Below are 21560 nucleotides of genomic sequence, written 5' to 3'. Positions count from 1 at the left end.
GCGCTGGGTACACTTGCATCTGACACGATACCACGGTGAACGCAGTGAGGCCCAAGCGGGGTTTGCGTTGGGGAGGGCGGGCACACGATACAGCCAGGTCGAGTCGCAGCGGCGAGCACGATAAGCTTCAACAGGAGGAGTGGCAGGTGATTGCCCGCATCTTGCGGCCTGCGGGGGACCTGCCGAGCGGACAGCATCCGATTGGCGCGTTGATGCACGGCCCGAGGGCGACGGACGACATGTTGTTGGGCCAAAGTGGGCTGTGGTCGAGTGGTCGCGGTGCGCTGGCACGCAGATTGGTGGAAGGCTCGAGGGCTGCCTTCCTCCGCAGGTGCTGAGGCGCCGCGCTGGCGTGGGGCGCCCGCGCTAGGAACTTTTCCCCGGTCGCTTCTCCTGCCCCTTTGCGTTGCCGCAACAGCTATGGACGACGCCTTCTATGTTCTCGTGACTGGTGCGAACAGGTGCGTACAGCGCATGCCTCCCCGGCCCCCGTATTGACGCCCTCTGCAGCGGTATCGGCTTTGCCATCTGCTGCCGTCTGATCGACGAGTTCCTGCAAACCCGCCCGCAGTCCCAGTCGCTCGTCTTGATCCCCACCACGCGAAGCCGCCGCAAATGCGATGATACCGCCAGCCTGCTGGAGGCTCACCTCCAGAAGGCCTCGAAAAAGGCCGACCAGTCCATCCCGGGCATCAGCATGATCCTGCAGGCCCGCGTCCGAGTTCAGCCCCAGATCCTCGACCTGTGCTCCATTGCCTCGGTGCAACAATGTGCCCGCCAGCTGAAGGCCTCGGTCCCGAAGCTGGATGCCATGATATTCAATGCAGGCATAGGCGGATGGACCGGCGTCAATTGGCCTTGGGCTGTCTACAAGATCCTCACCGACTGGGTGGTTTCCACCACCTGGCCCGTTGGCTTCAAGAACGCCGACATTGGCCTGGTCACCAAGCCACAAGGCGAGAGCAGTGCCGCAGAGCCGCCGCTTGGCGAAGTCTTTTGCGCCAACGTCTTTGGTCATTACCTCTTGGGCCACTATTGCGCTTCTCTGCTTTCGGCTGCTCGACCCTCGGCCGGCCGTATCATCTGGATCTCAAGTCTTGAGGCCTATGCGTCCGAGTTCTCCCTCGCCGACTTCCAGGGCCTCAAGTCAGACCAGCCATACGAAGCCTCGAAGCGGTTGACCGATGTCCTGGCCCTGACCTACGACTGCGCATCCACACGTCCCTGGACCTCGCGATACATTGCGGCAGATGGACAGGCTGCACAGGAGGTGCCCGAGGAGAAGAGACCGCGCATGTACCTGTCGCATCCGGGAATCGTTGTAACGGGAATCTTCCCTCTGCCGTTCCCCTGGCTGATGACGTACCTGTGGATGCTTGCGGCCTACATCTCTCGTTGGCTGGGTAGCCCCTGGCACCCCACGCGGCCGTACCCAGCGGCGGTTGCTCCGGTTTGGCTAGCGCTAGCCTCGCAAGAGCTGCTGGACGATGCCGAAGAGCTTGAAGGAAAGGGTAAGTGGGGCAGCTCGACGGACCGCGCAGGCAATGAAAGGGTCTCGCGTACTGAAGTCGAAGGATGGGGCTGGGGTGGCATCGTGGGAGAGGCCACGAACAGGAAAGGCCGGAGGCGAGGTGCGGTCGACCTGAAGGAGGGAGACAGGGAGGAGTTTGAGGAGCTGGGAAGGGCGTGTTGGAAGGAGATGGAGGAAATGAGGGAGGAGTGGGAAGGGAGAGTTGCAAATGCACCTTGATCTTCGATCTGCCTGGTAATGGTAATCATGCTCCGCATTCCTAGCAATACAGGCCGGGCCGGGCGACCCAAGGTTTGAAACCCACGATGCTTGGCAGGATTGTTGTGTTCTCGACCGTTCGTTGGCCCGTCAGCAGCCGCTCCCCGCACACCCGCGACGCAGCTCAAGCTGACATTGCAGCGGCGCTAGAAAGCGCGGCCGGGCTCTGGCAGGGTCAAGACGCGGGGGTGTCTGCTTGACATCTGCACGCAAGGCTAGGCGCAGCCCAAACGCGGCGGGGAAGCGTGGGCGCACCGTTTGCGGGAAGGCCATTGCTGGACGAAGGTACCGATCCTATCCAGTCGCACAACGGCTGACGTGGAATGCAGTACGAGGCTGGGGTCGCATCGCGGTTCAGCGATAAGCAGCGAGGCCAGGCGGCGCAGAAAGGGTGCGAGAGCGGATGGTGGGCGAACCAGGAAATGGTGTGGCACTACTTCGTATCGGCCGGGAGAGCAGCCTTGCCACTAGGCAGCGGCAGTCTGCGCAAGCTCCCGGGTCCCCTGTGGATCCGAAAGAAAAGAAGGCGCCCGGGCAGCCGGGTGCGCCGTGTCCAGCCAACTGGCCGATCATAGGAGATTTCTGCGGAGGCTGTGGAGTGCCGGAAAGGGGCGAGAGCTGAACAATCTGCATCTGGACCCGCTGTAATATTTAGCTCCCACCGCGATTTTGCGACAGAAATATCAGCCGTCTCGCTGCTCTCGCCCAGGCAAAGAACAACACGCCCTCATTCCTGCCGCCTCCTGCTCGTTGACCCGGCTGTCTTTGTCTGCGCCGCTCTTTGTCTGCTGTCATTTCCACGCATCGCCGCGCCCGATCCTACCGCAACCCCTTTCGCAATGGAGCCCTCCAAGCCGTCCGAGGTGCTTGCCAGCGACTTCCCGCCCTGCTACTAGGCGTGGATGCCCGACAGAGCATCTAAGTTTGGCGAGGGGCACAAGGGGCGGCTGGCCGGGCATACCCTCGCTCCGCAGCCGTCGCAACCACGGTTCCCCCCTCGCCAATTAGTCCCCGCAGAACCTCAACCGCTTTATTCTTCTTCTTTTGCACGCACGCCCGTCCATGCACCTGCGCGCTGTCAGGAATGCCGATGCGGAGGCGCCTCCCGGCCAACCACCGTCGCTCGCCTTGCTGCGCCGTGATCTCCAGCATTGTAAGTCGTCCAACAAAGCAGCGCATTGCAGCTGCCCAACCACCGTCGCACCCGTGCCTGTCTTACTGACCCCGCCGCCCAGAACTGCAGTCGTGTCTCACCTCAAATTCGGCCTCGCCCCTCCGCCTGGCTCCTTCCGCTCCCTGCGACACCCCGCCCGCTTTCTCCTTCTGAACATGGATCACAATTCTCCTTTCAACCGCGAGCCGCGCGCTCTGCAAACCCCGATCCGCGCCACTCTTCTCTCCAGTCCTCCTGGTGCCGAGCCAAAGTCAGAATACCTTCGCCAAAAGCTTCGCGAACGGCGTCAGGACCTCGGAATGACCGAGCAGTCTTTGAGGTCGCTAAGTCTTTCCGAGCCCAAACCTTCACGAGCAATGGACGACTATATCTTCGCATCCGAGGAGGATCAGAAGAAAGATCGTCGCAGAGCCCGCGCCCAGACAGGTCGCATCTCGACCGCTACCTCACAGCATGCTAGTGCTTCGACACACCGGACCCCGAGCTACAGCATGGGCTCGCGCGAGCAGCAGACGAGCCTCGACAAAATGAGCAAAGACAATTTCGACCTGAAATTGCGCCTCACCCTGGTCGAGGAGCGCAGCCGCCGCTTCGAGACTGAGCTGGAAGACGCATTGGAAAAGCTCGAGCGCATGAACGCCGTCGAGGAAGAAAGAGACGACCTGCAAGAGGAAAACACCCTTCTAGGCGACCAGGTCGAGGAGCTTCGACGATCTCAAGAGGCTTGTGAACAGAAGCTGAGGGACTCCTGGAAAATGACTGGAGAAGTGTTCGCGGAGCTTGAGAAGCGCGATGCTGCGATCAAAGAAGCCCTGGACATGTACTTGCACTCTGAGCGTCGGGTGCAAGAACTGGAAGCCGAGCTTGTCAAGTACGGGCCTGCACCCCGCCGGCGCGACTCCTCATACTTCAGCGCCGGCCCTGACTCTGCTGGAGTCAGGTCTGTTGAGGAGCCCAGCAGACCCGCGTCTTCTCAGCTTGGGGGCCAGCAGGATGGCTTTGGCAGTGTCCCGCCCTCCCCCGAACGCCGCGACACGGTCCCCAACCTCAGTTCGACGCGTCCCCTCAGCCAACGGTACAGCAGACTTGTCCGGACAATGTCTGCTGGGGACATGCGTCTCAATGATCTTCGAGAGCGTGCATCTACCGCAAACGTAGCAGATTGTGCTGTGGATGAGGGTGATTCCCGCAACTCCTCTCCAGTGCAACGCAGACGCACGCTTCGTCGTGCATCGGGAAGCCCCAACGTGGATCGTGCCTCTAGCAAAGCATCCAGCTCAAACAACTCCCATGGCCTGCGTAGCGTCTACCTCGAAGGCGAACGCGTCGGGGGCTCACCAGCGTTTTCTGACAGCATCCGTGCCCCTTCGGATGTGACAAACGATTCGGATCTCGGCGTATCTCAGTGTCTTGCAGCAAACGGAGTTGGGCCAGTTGGTGGACGGCCGCAATGCCCGGCTTCTCCGTCTCCGCTGGGCTCTTATCGGGATCGCCGGGACAGTGAAAGCATTGCAGACTCGGACCAAGGGGAAGGGACTGTCATTCACGACGACGGCAGAGACACGAGGAGCGATATGACGCAGTTTGAAGATGAAGATTTCACGACACCTACGGCAAGCGAGGCACCTACCATCCCTTCTGAATTCAGGCCCGGCCAGTACCCGTCATGGCCGGGTACCAATGGCTTTGGGCGGGATTTGTTCTTCAACGGCGAGGGGATGAGCGACGTCCCCAGGGGCAGGCGGGAGCGATGATGCATACAGCACGGTGTAATTGGTGTGGTTCGGGTGGGAGCGCTGGCATCATCAGCTCACTTGCAGGCGTGGACGGGTTCTATTACACCCTATTGTTTCTTTTCGGTTTCGGTGGGAAAATGGGCATAGACTGGGTACGGAGTTTTGCTGGGGAACGGAAAAAGCGACTTTCTGCTGTTTACGATCGCATTAGGCGACAATCACGATAGACTAATAGTGCGAGTTTTGGAATACGTTCAACGCTACCTACCTGTGCCCTGGTGAAAGTCGTGGTGGTGGGGGTTTGTGGTTGCACGTGCGCAGCGAGTGATCTCCGGCCTGTGAGCCCCCAGTCGGCCGATCGCAGCTCCAATACGCTACGTAGCTCTCAACCGCCGGCTTCCCACGCACACCCCAGCAATGCTTCGGCGCGAGCAACAATGCTCACCTCCGGTTTTACCAATGCGCCCGTCACCAAGTTTCTCGTCTTCTACACGGTTGCCGCCGCCTTTGTCGCCAGCATAACCGACTCGCAGTATCTCCTCTACATCCAGGTTGTCCCGCACCTCTGGGTGCACCGCCAGTTCTGGCGCCTTCTGACATGGCAGGTACGCACGCGTAGACCAGAAGCCACGGAAAGTTCAATAGAGCTAAAGCAAGCACGCAGACCTGTTTCGCAAACTCCACTGAGGTGCTCTTCGCCGCCATGACTTTCTACCACCTACGCGTCATCGAGCGGCTCTGGGGCTCGCGCAAGTTCGCTGTGAGTTTTCCCCCTCCAACATTGCTTTCCAACCCTTTCGCATGAAATGCTGCGGGATGCCTCGGACAACCGCCGTCAGCACTAACACACCACTCTCGTGCAGTCGTTCATCGTCTCGACCCTTCCCTACACGACGCTGCTGCCCCCACTCATCCTCGCCCTCGTCGTGCGGCCGCTCACCTTCAACCACGCGAACTACCTGCCCGCGGGACCGACGCCGCTGCTCTTCGCCATCCTGGCCCAGTACCACGCCTCCATCCCGCGCATCTACAGGTACAAGCTCACGACCAAGGCACCGTCGGCCACCAACACAGGCACCAACAGCGACTCGACGGCCGCCAACGCGGCGGGCCGACAACAGCAAGGACAGCAGCGCGCCGGCTTCGACGCCTCCATCACGCTCTCGTCGAAGACGTTGCATTACCTGCTACCGGTGCAGCTTGCGCTGTCGGCGTTACCCGGCTCGGCCGTCGGCGCGGCCGTCGGCTGGTGCGTGGGGTACGCGTGGCGCAACGAGATGCTGCCGTGGACCAACGGCTGGCGGATCCCCGGGTGGCTTGTTGGCGAGCGGAAGGCCGCGGGCGGTGGGAGACGCGAGTTTGAGGGCTTGAGGCAGCGGATGGAGAGGGAGCACGGGGCCGCCGCTACGACGGGTAGGGAGGGTGGCGGCGCTGGCGGCGCGGGCGACGGCGCGCAGGCGGATGGGGAGGCGAGGAGGAGGGGTACGCTTGGGGGGATGCTGGCGGGGCAGTTTGGCGGGGAGGGCTAGGGCGAGGGCGAGGAGGAGGCCGAGCGGTAAGCATTTTCCTGGCGTCGGCCTGCATGTACTAAAGAGGGCTATCATCTAGAGCATTGTTCTGTTGGCAGCAAACTTCAATCGCTGTTTCTTTCTCAGGTGACTGTTTAGGGGTGGTAGGAATAGCGTGTTGCTCGTATCTGCTCAGCTCATCCTCGCCTCCAGGGTCACAGTATTGACTGATCCTTTCGGTGGAGGCCAACTTAGGATTCACCAGCGACGGCTCAGCCATTTTATCTTCGTGTTAGGCCCCGCCTAGGGTACTACACTCTTCTTACGGGGGCAGTTGAATAGTGTCTGGACGAAATGTCTGCGTGCAGGACTCAGACAGATTACATCCCACGTACGGTGCAATTGTCTGTAAGACGGACCAGTTCCTTACAACCGGCTGTGACTCTACGGATCACCTACATGGAGCTGATTAGCCGCCTGGCTTGCCTTTCACTGGGGCCTTGCTCGCCTTTGGGGGCCAACTTCCGCGGACCTTCCTCTGATGTCGATCCCAGCATTATCCGCATTCCTTCAGCATCCGAATGATCTCCACCTATTTTCATCTAGATGCCGGTACTTCTGATCACTCGACGGGGGTTTTCACCTCGTGATCGAGGCTCCTTGATCCTTGCGTGACGCAATTAATCGGAAGAGGTACCGAAAGAGCTGGGTAAGAGTTCAGCCTTGCGTGGGTGGAGGCGCGCCAAGTCCTGCAACGCCTCCACAACCGCCGCCTTGGACTACGCCGCACCCAGATTCCGGGCCGGGCACTCTCCAGCCGCACTCGACTAAATGCCGGCGCCTAGCATGGCTCGGCATATTTGTACCGGTCGGTTATTGGCTTGCGAGCCGCTGGCCGTCTTCTGGTCGTTCATTGCTGCGACGACCTTTTTTCCACCGGCAGCATTGTGCTTTGCCTCCTCCTTGTGTCACAGATGGGGTCCGTTGTACATGCCTGCTCTTTCTTTCCCGCCGGCTACGCGGAAAGACAGCCACCACCCATCTCGTTAGGCTGCAATCCCGATAGTCTCACCTCAGCCAGCAGCCTGCAAGGTCCCCACACAACCCATCATCGCTCAATGGTACTTACCCGGTGCTTGCGGAGAGCAGCCAGTCACGCATACCATCCTCGTGGGTCCCGCATTTACTAGGCACAAGCGACTCTGCGGGCCTTGAGCCAGGCAACCCGCCATGATGAAGTTTGTCCCCCTTGCTCAATGACTACACTGACCTGCAAGCTCGAAAAATAACACCGCAACAAGACAGCCGCGAGCAAGCAAGCAAGCACATGCACGGGTGCGCATTGGTTTCCTTCCCTCGCACAGCGGCTACACAAACGTTGCCAATGCCACCATCATCCACTAAGCGGACCCCATCCTCGCGCGGCTCTGCGGCGCAGCAAAAACCAAGCGCCTCGCACCCCCGTCGCACCGAACGCGCGTGCAGGGGCTCCGCCGCGTGCATGCGTGAGACGGAGCTGCTTCTGGTGTTGGTGCGGGCGGGTATGTAAGGCAGACGCCCACCGGACCTGCACCAGGGGTCCTGAAGAAGAGCAGAGGAAGAAGATGGCGGAGGCGGGGCGTGGCCGCCTTTGCTTGCTACATGTCGTACAGGGGTGGCCTCGTTCTTCTCTGGGAAGTGTTACCGGAAATGAGTGAGAAGCCAATCCCGTTTGCCTGCGCCTAGGCGACTGGGTGGCTACTGTGCCTCTTGTATGTGCTAATTTTGGGGGAGGTCGGCGGACTCGAGGCGCTGAAGTGATGTTTCAGGTGATGGATGGGTGGGTCGGTCGGTCGAGGGCTATGCTTGAAGATGGTAGTGGTGGTGGGTGATTATTGTTCGCTGCGGTTGGTGTAACAGTCATCTGGTCCTGGTGAGGAATTGTATATGAAGAGGGAATCCAGGGCGTCTTTCTGGACAGATTCATTTTCACCTTCATTCGCTCTCAGTCATGTCGCTCACGGCCCCCTACGATAATGCCATGCGCCTTGGTGAGTGCCTACCTGTCCCATATACCACCCAGTCTCGGGCTCAGCCCAACCTCAACTAAGGTTCTTCGCTGACGACAGACCAGGTCAGGGCTTCAACACATACACTCAGGAAATCCGTATAGAGAATGCTGTTACCATCAAGCCAAGGGCACCAGCCACCGTGACCCAAGTCGTGGCTCCCAAGGCAATTAAGAATGGGACCCTCAGAGTCCCAGTGAAAGGCACTTCTGCCGTGGTCACGCCTCCGACCACACCTCCTCCAGCAAACAAGTTAGAGAGCAGGAGCGAGCCGTCAACACCGACGTCTTCGTCAAAGAGATCTGCCGCCAGTGCCCAAGACTTGGCTGAGCTTCCAGCAATGGAAGCAGTGCAGGAGCGCGGCATGCCGTCTCCCGCAGCCTCTATCATGGATGTGGATGACTCGGTCGAGACAGCAGTCTTCTCGCTGCCAGACATCTACGGCGCTCCGCCGAACCAGACAGTGACGTACAGCACGCGCGCCATCGACAACGTCAGCGACATCATGGACGCGCTGAACATCTCGACGGCCATGTCCATCAAGTACGGCACGATCCACGGCAACGCCTCGGCCGGCTTCGTCAATGAGAACAAGGTGCTCGACTCGCAGCTCAACTACATCGTCAGCGTCAAGGTCAACAACGAGAACTGCCTGTCGTCCAGCCACACGCACCTGCACAGCGGCGACATGCTCTTCAACCCGGTCGACGACATGCCGCCGGAGCACTTCACCGACGTCTACGGCGACGCCTTCATCTCGGGCTTCCTCGAGGGCGGCGAGTTCTCGGCCGTCATCTCCATCCAGGTGGCCGACCGCTCGCGCCTACGCCGGGTCAAGCAGGCCGTCGACCTCGCCCTGGCCGTCGGCCCGTCGCCCGTCTCCATCGGCGCGCAGGAGAGCGTCGACAAGAACCACGCTGAGGTGCTGCAGGACACGGAAATCACCATCTCGGTCAACTGGACGGGCGGCGGCGACATCAAGAAGCCCGAGGTGCCGTGGTCGCTGAACACGGTCGTCGCCGTGGCCAACGCCTTCCCGTCCATGGTGGCGCGGAGCAGCTCCAAGACGGCGGCGGTGCTGACGCGATACGAGAGCCTGAGGGGCTTCCAGGCATGGAAGTGGCGGATGGAGGCGAAGGAAAACGGGTGGGTCGAGAGGCTGCAGCAGCTGAACTACACGCCATGCTCGCTGTACACGGCGGAACTGTTCGACTCGCTCATGGCTTATAAGAAGCTGTGGAAGAGGATCGGTGGAAGTAAGCTACTTGTTTTCTCGGATGATGCTCCTTGCTGACCTACCGACAACAGTGCTCAAGGACCCTTCCAGGTGGCAGGCCAGGAAGCCCGTAGTCAGGATCAAGCCTCTTCCCGATGGCCACGATCTCTTGTACGAGTCGCCAGTAAACACACGGAAGGCGTCCGTCGCCGCTCCCGACTCCCCCACCACCACTCTAGCAAGCATTGCCACGGCAGACATCCCGGAGCGCAAGCACACGTTCGACATCGACGACCCCTTGATTCTCGAGGGCCGCAGTCTCAGAGAGCTGAACGCGACGCGCGACCCCATCCCCGTCGACCCCGTTGCCCTCAACGAAGCCAGGCTGCTTTGCCGCCAGGCCATGACCCTGATCACAGAAGAGGTGAGTTTTTCTTCCCCCCACAAGACTATATACTAAACCAGACCTCCCCCCAGGCCGCCCGCCTCGTCTCCCACCCGGAGCTCGCGTACGCCGACTTCAGCCTCAAGACGCAACGCACCAAGCTCAAGCGGCCCAACTACGCTTACCCGGAGGTCCTGGCCGCGCGCCTGCCCGTGCCGCTGCGCAACGACGCCCTGCCCACGGCCTTCCCCTCGTCGGCCGCCGCGCGCCTGACGCAGGCCTTTGCCCGCGGCGACGAGCTGCACTGCATCCTCGTCGGCGACGAACCGAACCCGCACCGGACGATCAAGCCCTTCACCTCGCTCGCCATGGCCCCTTCCGCGGCAGCCACGGGCACCCCCGTCATCGACGGCGTAGTCTCATCCACAGCAGCGGTCAGTCACAACGACGACTACACCGACGAAGACGCCCCGCCGCAGCTCGTCCGCCTCAGCCTGCACTCGTACCACCACCACGCCCTCTCCCTCTCGTCCTTCTCAAAGGCCTCCTCCCACGCCATCGGCGCCATCGGCTTCCGCTTCGCCAACACTCCCTCGTCGTCCCGCGCAAAACCACCAGCCAAGACGGCCGAGGAAAAAGAAGACGGCTGCACCCACTACGCCGGCTCTCCCTCCTTCCACACCCTCTCCTCCACCGGCGGGCCCTCCTGGCGCGCGCTGGATCTGGCCCCTTCGCACCCCGCCGCCGCCGCCGCCAACGTCAACGTCAACATCGTCCGCGTCGACGTCTTCTACGCGCCGCGCAGCCACCGCATCGCCGGCCTGGCCTTCTGGGACGAGTTCGCGGGCGAGCGCGTCGAGCGGCTGGCGTGGAGGCAGTGGGAGGTCGAGGCCGAGGATGTGGGAGGTGGGGGCACGCGGCGGCAGTTGCCCGAGGGCGTCGTGTGCGTGAGGCAGGAGCCGCCGAGGGATGGCGCCAGGTGGGTCTTTGCGGGCTTGTCGGGGGAGTGGGATGAGAGTGTCTGGGGGAGCGTGTTGAGCAGGGTGGGCGCTGTGTGGAGGCGGGTGGAGGAGGATAGGGGGGAGATCGAGGTCGAGCTGTGAAGGGGAGGGAGGTAGGAACCCCTGTTGTTCGGGGGTAGAGTGAGTGTGTCGGTGTGTTAGGTTTTTTTCTTCTTTCTTTTTACTTAATCTCTTTCGGAGTTCTGGGGTGTAAATAGGGTTCGGGAAAGGGCCAGGTATGGACTTCACGTCTGCGTATGTACGTTTCCTCCTTTTGTACAGAAACGAAAACTTGTAACATGACATGAGAGACTCGTTTTGTTCCTAATCACCATGCTTATTTATGATATCAATTTTCACGTGAAAGTGCGCGGTACATGAAAATGCATCAAGTCCACGCTGATGCATACTTACTAATTATCATATTGGGAACTTTGTTTGCAACCGATCAGGCCTTCGAGTCCTCTCGCATCTGCTTCAAGTTCGCCACGACCTCTTCCGTGCTCCAACCTTCCTCCAGCCCTCTTAGCAGCAGATCCTGCTCACTCTCGGGCGCCATGCCGCCCGGCGCGGGCGGTCTCCTGTCCAGGTTCGTCGGGAAGGGGTAGCCCTCACCCAACGCAGCAATCAGCGCCTGGACCTCACGCGCCTTGCCTTCTTGCTTTTTCATCGCCTTGATCTCCTCCCAGCAGCGCTCGACCAGGGGCAGTGCGTCGACGGTCTCCATGGGCTTGCCGAAGGCGGAGCTGATCTGAACGAGGTTGGCGCTACGGTCGATGTCGGAGCTCTCGTTGGCACCGGCGGCATGGAAGAGGGCCGGGTTGAAGAAGACGCCATCGCCCTTGGCCAGCGGCAAGCTGACCCAGCGCGATAGGAAGTATTCGTTGAACTCGGGGCGGCGGTAGGCCATGTAGCCCTTCTCGAAGCGCTGGCTGAAGGGCAGGAAGCGCGTCGGGCCCGACGACAGCGGCATGTCGCTGTGGGCGACGGCGCCTTGTAGCGTCAGCAACTGGCTCGCCACCTGCATGGCTTTGGGGAAGCGCGCACAGGCGGCGGCCGTCTGGAAGCCTAGATGGTAGTCGCGATGCGAGACCTGCGGGGCGCCGCCTGGCCGCACAATGTTGACCTGGGCGGTGACGCGGTAGGCTGGCCCCAGCCAGGCGGCGCAGATGTGGGCCAGCCACGGGTTGGCATAGTAGGCGGTGAAGGAGCGCGGGTCGGCCAGGCCATGCTTGCTGAAAGAATTCCAGATACGCGAGTTGGCCGAGGAGGCGGCGAAATGGTCGCCTTTGGCGTTGGAAGCCTCGGCGGCGATAATGTCGTCGTAGGCCTTGTTGGCGGCGTCGATGACGGAGTGGTCGGTGTAAAAGTTCTTGACGGCGAAGACGCCCGGGCCGGAAAGTAGGAGATGGTTCCACTCGTCCTGGAGCCGGTCAATGGCCGCGGCGTCGTCCAGCGAGAAGGAGGCCAGGTCGTACACGGGAATATTCTTCTCGACGGCGGCTGCGAGTGGATAGTCGTTCTTGGTGGCCGTCTGCTCGCAGAGGGCTGCGAAGTCCTTCACGGCGATGGGCTCGTCCATAGACCACGCACGGGGCTGGATGGGACGTTTTGCGGAGCCGTTGGTCTCGGCGGCTGCGACGGTGTGAAGGCTCGGCATGGTGGGCCTTGTGAAGGGTTTGAAGCGGAAGTTGGAGCAGAGGGAGGGATAAGCAGGCTTCAGTGAGGGTCTGTAGCGTATTGAGGAGGCGACGGCTGTGCGGGTCATTGAGTCTTCGATGTTTGAGGATTGGCAGCTGTGGGAGCAGCCCTAACTGCTTATATGGGCGGGCTCAGCTGACTCCAGACACTGAAGAGCTGTTAAGCGGGTGTTGGTTGGGGAAAGGCAGGCCCGGATGGATGACATGATGGACGACGGTGGTGGAGGGGAGAGTCGGTGGTCGTGTTAAGATTTCCGGAAATGCTGGGGAACGCGGGTTATGATTTCCCATTCCGACGAAACTAGAAAATGCATGTGCTCGCCTATTCGCCAGCCGGGCCGTGTCGCGGCGGGCGAGAAAGCAACACCAACGAGGGTGTATAGCTGTAGCTATAGCTGTCCGGAGGAGTGTGGGAGCACCTAGTCGTCGCGCGGGGCAGCAGTCCCCAGCCGCGGCTCCCCAATGCGGCTAGGCCGGGGTATTTGGAGAACAGGCCAGAAGCCGCGTCGAAGGCACTTTCCACACTTCGTCCTTCCTCATCCAGACCGCCGCCGCGTCCATCGGCATCCTGATCCTGCCGACACGAGCCTCGACGCCGCCGAAACGACGAGTCGCGATGCCATCTATTATACGCGCAAGCAGGGGCCCAGGGCGCCCTGCCGGAAAAGCCTCTGGCGTGACGGTCGCCATTGGGTAGGCCGCGCAGCCGGCTGCAGCACTCATCCTTCGACAATAGCGCGCAGATACATCACGACGGCGACGCGGAGATTGACCCCGATTGCGCCTTGGTGTTGTGCGGCGAAGGGCTGAGATACGCAGCTCTCCGCACCGGCGCCCTCCACCAGGCTCACTGTGCGATCGCCGCCGGCCGCCCCCAGGGTCCAGCAGGCTGGCCAGTGAGCGCGGCGGCGATATCTCCGTGCCATTAGCATTCTCATTTCTAAACGGCTGTCAGCCGTGTTTCGCCCACGCCAAAGCTACCACAGTGCCGGCCGGTGCCGGCACATCGCCAGCCAGCTTGGCGCCGAGTCGTCAGCCCACTTGGCGCCCCGATGCTCGCTTCTTCCATGACTCTCAATTGGCAGGATGCCGCCACACACAGGTCTCGCCGCAAGCCCAGCCAAGCTGCCAAGGGGATCCTTATCTGTGAAGCACGCGGCTCGTGGTACCCATCGATCTTTATAACGCCCGGTGCTCGAATTTTGCAATTGTACCACCACCTGATGCTCGTCTCACCCAGTCAAACTCTTCGACCTTGAAGCCTTTGGCGCGTCCGTCATTGCGCACTGCAACCACACATCCACCATGACTTGGATCCATGATGCCAACCTGCGCATTGCGCAGAGCCCCGTTGGCAGGTACTTCCGCCTTGCCAACAGCGGCCATGCAAGTCCAAACTTTCTTGTATGCCGTGCAGCTACTGACGCCAGCCCCAGCCCAAGGAGCGCAAGAACTCGTACTTCTTCACCGAGATCCGCGCCGGCCTAGCCACCTTCTTCGCCATGGCCTACATCATCTCCGTCAACTCTACCATCATTTCCGAGACTGGCGGCACCTGCGAGTGCCCGCCAGAGAGCATGGCCGATCTGTGCGAGACCAACACCGAATACATGCTGTGTGTGCAGGAGGTCAAGCGCGATCTGGTCACTGCCACTGCTGCAATTTCCGCCCTCTGCAGCTTCTGCATGGGTCTCTTCGCTAACATGCCAATCGCGTTGGCTCCTGGCATGGGCGTAAGCATCACTCTTTCCGCGACGGGGAATCTCATGTATGCTGACTCACGTAGCTCAATGCCTATTTCGCCTACACCGTCGTCGGCTACCACGGCTCTGGTCTCGTCCCCTACAAGGTTGCGCTTACCGCCGTCTTCGTCGAAGGTTTCGTCTTCGTCGGCCTCACAATCTTCGGTCTCCGCCAATGGCTTGCCCGTGCCATCCCCGCCTCCATTAAGCTCGCGACCGGTGTCGGAATTGGTCTATACTTGACTCTGATTGGCCTGACATACTCGGCTGGTATTGGCGCCGTTGTTGGTGCGACATCGACGCCTCTGGAGCTTGCTGGCTGCGAGTCTGCTTTCCAGGACCCGGACACTGGACTTTGCCCGTCTTCGGAAAAGATGCGCAACCCTGCCATGTGGATCGGCATTTTCTTGAGCGGCTTCATGACTGTCCTCCTGATGATGTACCGCGTCAAGGGCGCCATTATCATTGGCATCCTGCTTGTCTCTATTATCAGCTGGCCCAGGCCTACTCCCGTTACGTATTTCCCTTATACCGCGACCGGCAACAGCTCTTTCGATTTCTTCAAGAAGGTCGTTACTTTCCACCCCATCAAGCGCGTGCTTGACGTGCAGGAGTGGGACATTTCCCAGTACGGTGGCCAATTCGGCCTTGCCTTCATTACTTTCCTCTATGTCGACATCCTCGACTGCACTGGTACCATGTATTCCATGGCTCGCTTCTGCGGCGCCATCGACGAGAGGACTCAGGATTTCGAGGGCAGTGCGATTGCGTATTTGATCGATGCTTTCGGTGTCTCGATTGGTGCCCTTTTCGGAACCTCTCCCGTCACTGCTTACATCGAATCCGGTGCTGGTATTTCTGAAGGTGGTGCGACGGGTCTTACCGCCATGGTTACAGGTCTCTGTTTCTTCATTTCCATCTTCTTCGCCCCGATTTTCGCGTCGATCCCTCCTTGGGCTACCGGATGCACGTTGATCATCGTCGGTTCGCTCATGGCCAAGGCCGCCAAGGACATCAACTGGGGCTACCTCGGCGACGCTGTGCCCGCTTTCCTGACCATTGCCATCATGCCTTTCACATACTCCATCGCCGATGGTCTGATTGCCGGCATCTGCTCCTACATCCTCATCAACACTCTCGTCTGGCTCATTGGGCTAGCTTCCGGCGGCCGCCTCCAGCCCGCCGACAAGGATCGCAAGGACCCCTGGACCTACAAGATCGAGGGTGGCATCTTTCCTCCTTGGCTTATGCGCGCTGCTAAGGGCAAGAAGGACTTTTGGCGTCGGGACGAGGAGGAAGGCGTTGTCGACGGCACGCACCGGTCGTCGAGTTCGCTGGAGGCCGGGCCCACGGAGAAGGTCTCGGAAACCGAGCAGCCGAAGGCGTGATGTGCGATGATTTTGGAATTGTACGAAAGAGGAAAAGCGGTATGTGGAGTTACTTGTATAGACGTTGTTGATACCACTCTCTTAATATTATGATGTTCGATGAGAAGTCTATTGTCCCACCGCGTTTGCTCGTGCTAGATACTTGTACGGGCATATCCACCCTATGCATTCACTTCATCCTCATTTCTACTTCTCAATCGAATGCTAATAGAGCAAACAGAAATTCATGCGAATCATAGTATTATCTCTACAACGTCTATGGCAGGTTGGAGACAAGTCCTGACTTCGCTCTAGTGGCCCGTAATAACCTTGGGCCTGTACGGCTCCTCGAGATACTTGATCTCCTCATCGCTCAGCACGAAGTTGCTGTTCCGCACCGCCTCCTCGATCCGCTCCTTGCTCGACAAGCCGAGAATGGGGTTCTCGCCCTTGGCCAGCACCCAGGCCGTCGCGACGGCGGCCATGCTCACGCCCCTCTTCGCGGCCACCTCCTCGACCCGGCCGACGACGGCGGCGTCCGTCTCGGTCTCCTGGCCGCGGATGAGGGACTGGAGGAAGTTGTCCGTCTTGTCGCGGACGGTGGAGCCGCGGCTGCCGAAGGGGCGGGCGAGAACGCCGCGCGCGATGGGCGACCACGGGATGATGCCGACGCCGGTGGCGCGGCAGTAGGGGATCATCTCGCGCTCCTCCTCGCGGTAGAGCAGGTTGTGGTAGTTTTGCATGCTGATGAAGCGGTGCCAGTTGTGCCGCGCGGCGATGGTCTGGAGCATTTGGAACTCCCAGGCCGCCATCTTTGGGATTCGTGTCAGTGTCAATTTCTTGATGATGATGATGATGATGATGGTGGTGGTGGTGGTGGGAATGCTCACCGAGCTGGCGCCAATGTAGCGCACCTTGCCGCTCTCGACGACGTCGTTCAGGGCGCGCATGATCTCTTCCTTGGGGACCTCGCGGTCGAGGCGGTGGATCTGCAGCACGTCGATGTAGGTGCCCAGGCGCGCGACGCTCTTGTCGACGGCGTCGAGGATGTGCTTGCGCGACAGGCCGACGCGGTTGACCAGCTCCGGGCCGTCGTTGGCGCCCGAGGCCGCGATGGGCGGCTGCGACCCGTCCTCGGCCACGCCGAAGTAGCACTTGGACAGGATGACGACCTTTTCGCGCGGGATCGAGTACTGCTTGAGCGCCTTGCCGATGATCTCCTCGCTGCGGCCGTGCGAGTAGATGTCCGCCTTGTGGTCGGTCCGGTTAGCGCGGGCATGTGCAGGTATATAGTTCGACTTACGGTATCCCACGTGTTGATGCCGTTGTCGTAGGCATGTTTCAGGAGAGGCAGCGCTTCGGCTTCGTTCAGCACCCACTCCTGCCATTCGCTCGAGCCGTACGACATGGCTCCGAGGATGACTTTGCTGACCTTGAGGCCAGACTTGCCCAGGCTGTTATTGATACGTCAGTCAACAGTTGTCACTCCCACGAGCAAGCTGCTCAGAATTCGTAACCACGATGCAAGAGCCCGAAAGCCCCAATGCTCGTACGAGGAGCGGCGTATACAAAAGGCATGAAGGGGCAAAAGCCCAGGGGCGAGGGTGGAACATACTTGACGTATTGCATCTTCGATTCGGCAGCCATTGTGGTCTTGATGGTTCGGTTCTTGGTGTTGGGGGTCGAGGCTGGTGGCAACGATGGGGCGATGGGTCGTCAAGCGTGGCCGTCGACTTTATGTCTCTTTCACTGTCAACTAATGTCACTAAGGCGCCGCTTTGCCCGTACTATCACCGCCGCTAAACTCCGTTCTTTTGCGTCATCACCGCCCCGCATATTTGCCTTTCCCCACTAAGTCGCAAGAGCGGGTGATTGAATGGTCGTTGACTTTGTATAGCTATTCCTGCCGCTTACTCGATACAACAGTGCTGACCTGTTGGACAATCGTGTGATAGGATCGGAGCTAAGGTCATGTTGTCTCCGCGTTCTCCGTAAGGTCTCGGGAATAATGATGTTTGTGGTTACTCGGCTGGTCTGTGGACATAGTAGCGCTGACTCAGCGGATTCAGCTCGGGCTCCACAGTTGCTTAACCAGGGCGGGGCGGCACGAGCCCGAGCTTAATTACGGCGATCTGCCCTCGTCACCGAGGTTGTTCATGCCGACCGGAGTCGATGGGCGGTAGAACCTGTTTCATCAGCTGTCGCAGCTTCTCGGATACGCGTGAGTCGGTGAAAGTTCTAGTCTGTGGTTGACACCAACCTGCGGCGTCGCCTTTCCGCATGCGTCTTAGAACGGCACGAACACGGAGGTGGCACGGTGGGGTGTCGCCCTCTCAACCGTGTCATTATCACCATCCTGTCACGCACGCACATTGCAAAAGACCAGTTTGTGAACGTGGAAATGTAGCCCGCAGGCCAAGCCCGTAGGCTCATACTGTCATAACATTATCTAAAAGAGGCACCAGGCTATGCTTCAGTGCCTATGCCCAAACGCCTTGCATGTCAAGAGCAAAATCCTCCTCGATCCGCTTACTGCCCACCACGCAGACGAAGCACCAAGTGCAGGGTCGACTCCTTTTGGATGTTGTAGTCAGAGAGCGTGCGCCCGTCCTCCAGCTGCTTACCAGCGAAGATGAGACGCTGCTGATCCGGCGGGATACCCTCCTTGTCCTGAATCTTGCTCTTCACGTTGTCGATCGTGTCGGAAGATTCAACCTCGAGCGTGATAGTCTTTCCAGTCAGGGTCTTGACGAAGATCTGCATGCCACCGCGCAGACGCAGTACCAGATGCAAAGTCGACTCCTTCTGAATGTTGTAGTCCGAGAGGGTACGGCCGTCCTCCAGCTGCTTACCCGCGAAGATCAGACGCTGCTGGTCCGGGGGGATGCCCTCCTTGTCTTGGATCTTGGACTTCACGTTGTCGATCGTGTCCGATGACTCGACTTCCAGGGTGATGGTCTTGCCGGTGAGGGTCTTGACGAAGATTTGCATACCACCACGGAGGCGGAGGACGAGGTGGAGAGTCGACTCCTTCTGGATGTTGTAGTCGGACAGGGTACGGCCATCCTCAAGCTGCTTGCCAGCGAAGATCAAGCGCTGCTGGTCCGGGGGGATGCCCTCCTTGTCCTGGATCTTCGACTTGACATTGTCGATGGTGTCCGAGGACTCGACCTCAAGGGTGATGGTCTTGCCAGTCACTGTGATGACGTCAGCATGTTGCGATGGATCGGGTCGGGGGCGGCGAGCACATACGAGTCTTGACGAAGATCTGCATACCACCGCGGAGGCGGAGGACGAGATGAAGGGTGGACTCCTTCTGAATGTTGTAGTCGGACAGGGTGCGGCCATCTTCAAGCTGCTTGCCGGCGAAGATCAAGCGCTGCTGATCCGGAGGAATGCCTTCCTTATCCTGGATCTTGCTCTTGACGTTGTCGATGGTGTCGGACGACTCGACCTCAAGGGTGATGGTCTTGCCGGTGACTGCATGCGATGTTAGCAGGCTGAAGGCGACCGTGGTGGCGGCGGTGAGGGAACGTACGGGTCTTCACGAAGATCTGCATGGTGCAAGTGGTGAAGTCGGTCTGAAAGGGTGTGTCGATGAGTGGCGGTCGATGGAGCGCAAACGCAGAACGGGAGCGGGTGGCGGGTGATGGGTTGCTAGGAGGAGGAGCAGAGTCGGGGGTGTTGGGGCTTAAGTAGGCGACAGGAAGAGAGGAGTGGCGGGCGGGCACAGGCGCTTGCTTACCTACCGCCCGCCCGCCCATGGATTGCAGCGCCGCGCCAGGCAACCGGGGGCGCAGCCAGCAGCTTCTGGAAGGCGCGACACGGCACGCGGCCAGCAACACGGCCGCCAGGCAGCCCGAGATCTGAACTCGGCCTCGCTCACTCTCGTGGCCGTTGTTGCAGCCGTCGTCGACAGCATCATCTCCTGAAGGGCTGCCGGGGCGTGCTCATACGATGACGTTCACGGCCAGGCCCTTATCGGGCCAATGAGTCAATGACGGGGAGCTGGCCGCCCCCCGGCCCGCGGGCACCCGCCGGTGCAGGCCATCACAGTGCCAGCTTGGGCGTGCCGATGGCGCCATGATAGCGGTCCAGCACCCAAACTCGCAGCAGAACTTGCCACTGTCCAGCGGCCGTGGCGATGCAGCGGGCTTATCTTCGGGCGCGGCAGGCTCGGGCGGACCGGGTGCAGCGCCACTGTCGCCACTCTTTGTTTGCGGGGTGAAGCCGTCGGCTTCTTGGCTCCACATGCCTAAGGCATCCCTGCCCCACCCTGTGACCCTCTCGTCTGAGCTGGCGGCCCCCAACGCTTCTGCTTCGCTTCCTTTCCTGACCCAAACCGTGTCTTAGCGAAGAGAATAATTCAAATCACGTGCGACGACCATGGCTCCAGAACGAAGAATGCCTCTTCATCGACAAAACTCGTACAACGGCGAAGATTGCGACCTCCTTAGCTCAACTCGCTTTCCTTGCTATATCTTGCACGCTGCGGGGTCAGTACATATGCACGTCTCCGCTCTTTCCCAGGATTTTACTCAACCGAGTCTTTGAGTCTATGCTCCGAGCTTTCCGGGATATCATGATGCTTTGCAGACTGATATAATTCCATTCGACCTCTGCCTTGCGTAGTCTCTGCGCTTGAAAACCCCCTGCCCTCTTCTACCGAACATTCGGGTCGCCTTCAGTACTACTACAAAGATTGGAATGACACATACGGCAAGAGCTCTGGATTGCACTAACGTTCTAACACTGTACAGGCTCGACATGTCGCATAGGCCCGAACTTCTTATTGACCAGGTATATCAATGTCATTATACAAATGAATCTTGTTCGGAGTGACTACAGCCGTGGCGACTGGTTCGTAGCCGCCCGTATGCACCCCACCCATGACAATATCACAAGCTATATGGATGACAAGGTCCACACGAGAGTCCGTCAGGCTCTGGCGCCGGGTGTAAGACTTTTCCTTTTTCCTGGCATGAGCCTCCTTATCCATTTTTCTTCCCGAGAAGACCCCCTGCCTCTTGAGTCGAACAGCACTGATACTTCAGCGCAGTATTCTGGAAAAGATAATCCGCATTTGGAGCAGGACAGACACGGCGCTGCTGAAACTGATTGATATGGTCCAAGCCAAATACCTTTCCACACCTACCAACTACGTCCAGTTCGACCTCGCCCGCGCCGGCAAAGTACGGCTGCCTCGGCCGACAAGGCCGTCGCCGAGTTCGCCCTGCGCTTCGGCTGGGAGCTGACGGATGTGAAGGCGCCGTTCAAGAGCCTCTGCATAGGCTTATATCTGCAGGAAGATCTGTTCTTCAGGATTGCTGAGAGGAAGGTTCACCCTGGGCATGGCGACGGGGACGTGGGTTGGCAGGACGAGGAGGAGGGGGAGGCGTGGGAGAAGGTGGGCGCTGAGAAGAAGGATTTCGGGTTGGAGACGAAGTGGAAGGATTTATGAGGGTGCTTCAAAGAGGTGTTCCGGGCGTGACTCTGGGAAGTAACAATTGCTTCCTAGTGCTATGTAGTAAGTCATACGCGGCGTTGTGGAATGCGACATTTTCAGCGTCTATAAAAACTTGGTGCCATCTTCTACAAATAGTTCTTGCAACGTACATGCTTCTGTCACACTTATTCTCCTATCACCATGGAACTTCAGGGACAAAGCAAAGGCTGAATATGCTAACGGAAGCGATAGAGCGTAATTTTTCGGCTTGTTCTAAGAAAGCGAGCATTAAAGCAACTATCTAGACGTAGTTAAAGCTTTGGAAACGAACACAAAAATTTTCAGCCGCCGGCCCCGACCGACTACGACATACATAGGTCAAATGCAATGAATTCCATCAAACAAAATTGGAAATAATGTGGTGTTTGCTAGCACGCCATGAGAGGCT

The 21560-nt window shown here is 59.5% G+C and overlaps 8 protein-coding genes across 8 annotated transcripts; 6 read left to right on the top strand and 2 right to left on the bottom strand.

The window, feature by feature from the left end:
• Nucleotides 1-420: 420 nt before the first annotated feature.
• ERG27 (3-keto-steroid reductase) lies at nucleotides 421-1750 on the top strand (the record flags this gene model as incomplete). Its single annotated transcript, XM_066780300.1, has 2 exons — nucleotides 421-461; nucleotides 511-1750. 2 exons carry the CDS (start codon nucleotides 421-423, stop codon nucleotides 1748-1750), a joined length of 1281 nt encoding a protein of 426 aa, XP_066629529.1.
• Nucleotides 1751-2851: 1101 nt separating this feature from the next.
• SLS55_008894 (uncharacterized protein) lies at nucleotides 2852-4717 on the top strand (the record flags this gene model as incomplete). Its single annotated transcript, XM_066780299.1, has 2 exons — nucleotides 2852-2942; nucleotides 3033-4717. The coding sequence occupies 2 exons, from the start codon at nucleotides 2852-2854 to the stop codon at nucleotides 4715-4717; spliced, it is 1776 nt and encodes a 591-aa protein (XP_066629528.1).
• A 419-nt stretch (nucleotides 4718-5136) lies between these two features.
• On the top strand, nucleotides 5137-6228 carry SLS55_008893 (uncharacterized protein; the record flags this gene model as incomplete). The annotated part of the gene is made up of 3 exons (XM_066780298.1): nucleotides 5137-5304; nucleotides 5364-5459; nucleotides 5563-6228. The coding sequence occupies 3 exons, from the start codon at nucleotides 5137-5139 to the stop codon at nucleotides 6226-6228; spliced, it is 930 nt and encodes a 309-aa protein (XP_066629527.1).
• A 1668-nt stretch (nucleotides 6229-7896) lies between these two features.
• SLS55_008892 (uncharacterized protein) lies at nucleotides 7897-10959 on the top strand (the record flags this gene model as incomplete). Its single annotated transcript, XM_066780297.1, has 4 exons — nucleotides 7897-7900; nucleotides 8321-9511; nucleotides 9564-9895; nucleotides 9949-10959. 4 exons carry the CDS (start codon nucleotides 7897-7899, stop codon nucleotides 10957-10959), a joined length of 2538 nt encoding a protein of 845 aa, XP_066629526.1.
• Nucleotides 10960-11305: 346 nt separating this feature from the next.
• On the bottom strand, nucleotides 11306-12517 carry SLS55_008891 (uncharacterized protein; the record flags this gene model as incomplete). The annotated part of the gene is made up of 1 exon (XM_066780296.1): nucleotides 11306-12517. The coding sequence occupies one exon, from the start codon at nucleotides 12515-12517 to the stop codon at nucleotides 11306-11308; it is 1212 nt and encodes a 403-aa protein (XP_066629525.1).
• Nucleotides 12518-13862: 1345 nt separating this feature from the next.
• SLS55_008890 (uncharacterized protein) lies at nucleotides 13863-15687 on the top strand (the record flags this gene model as incomplete). Its single annotated transcript, XM_066780295.1, has 3 exons — nucleotides 13863-13961; nucleotides 13994-14290; nucleotides 14344-15687. The coding sequence occupies 3 exons, from the start codon at nucleotides 13863-13865 to the stop codon at nucleotides 15685-15687; spliced, it is 1740 nt and encodes a 579-aa protein (XP_066629524.1).
• A 290-nt stretch (nucleotides 15688-15977) lies between these two features.
• Nucleotides 15978-17313, bottom strand: CSH1_3 (CSG1/SUR1-like protein; the record flags this gene model as incomplete). Its single annotated transcript, XM_066780294.1, has 3 exons — nucleotides 15978-16916; nucleotides 16970-17120; nucleotides 17282-17313. 3 exons carry the CDS (start codon nucleotides 17311-17313, stop codon nucleotides 15978-15980), a joined length of 1122 nt encoding a protein of 373 aa, XP_066629523.1.
• Nucleotides 17314-20579: 3266 nt separating this feature from the next.
• On the top strand, nucleotides 20580-21127 carry SLS55_008888 (uncharacterized protein; the record flags this gene model as incomplete). The annotated part of the gene is made up of 2 exons (XM_066780293.1): nucleotides 20580-20587; nucleotides 20860-21127. The coding sequence occupies 2 exons, from the start codon at nucleotides 20580-20582 to the stop codon at nucleotides 21125-21127; spliced, it is 276 nt and encodes a 91-aa protein (XP_066629522.1).
• Nucleotides 21128-21560: the final 433 nt, after the last annotated feature.

The sequence above is a fragment of the Diplodia seriata genome (assembly GCF_021436955.1).
Source record: "Diplodia seriata strain FDS-637 chromosome Unknown scaffold_9, whole genome shotgun sequence".
NCBI lineage: Eukaryota > Fungi > Ascomycota > Dothideomycetes > Botryosphaeriales > Botryosphaeriaceae > Diplodia > Diplodia seriata.
The sequence above is the reverse complement of the archived record's forward strand: the minus strand, read 5'-3'. Positions and strand labels throughout refer to the sequence as shown.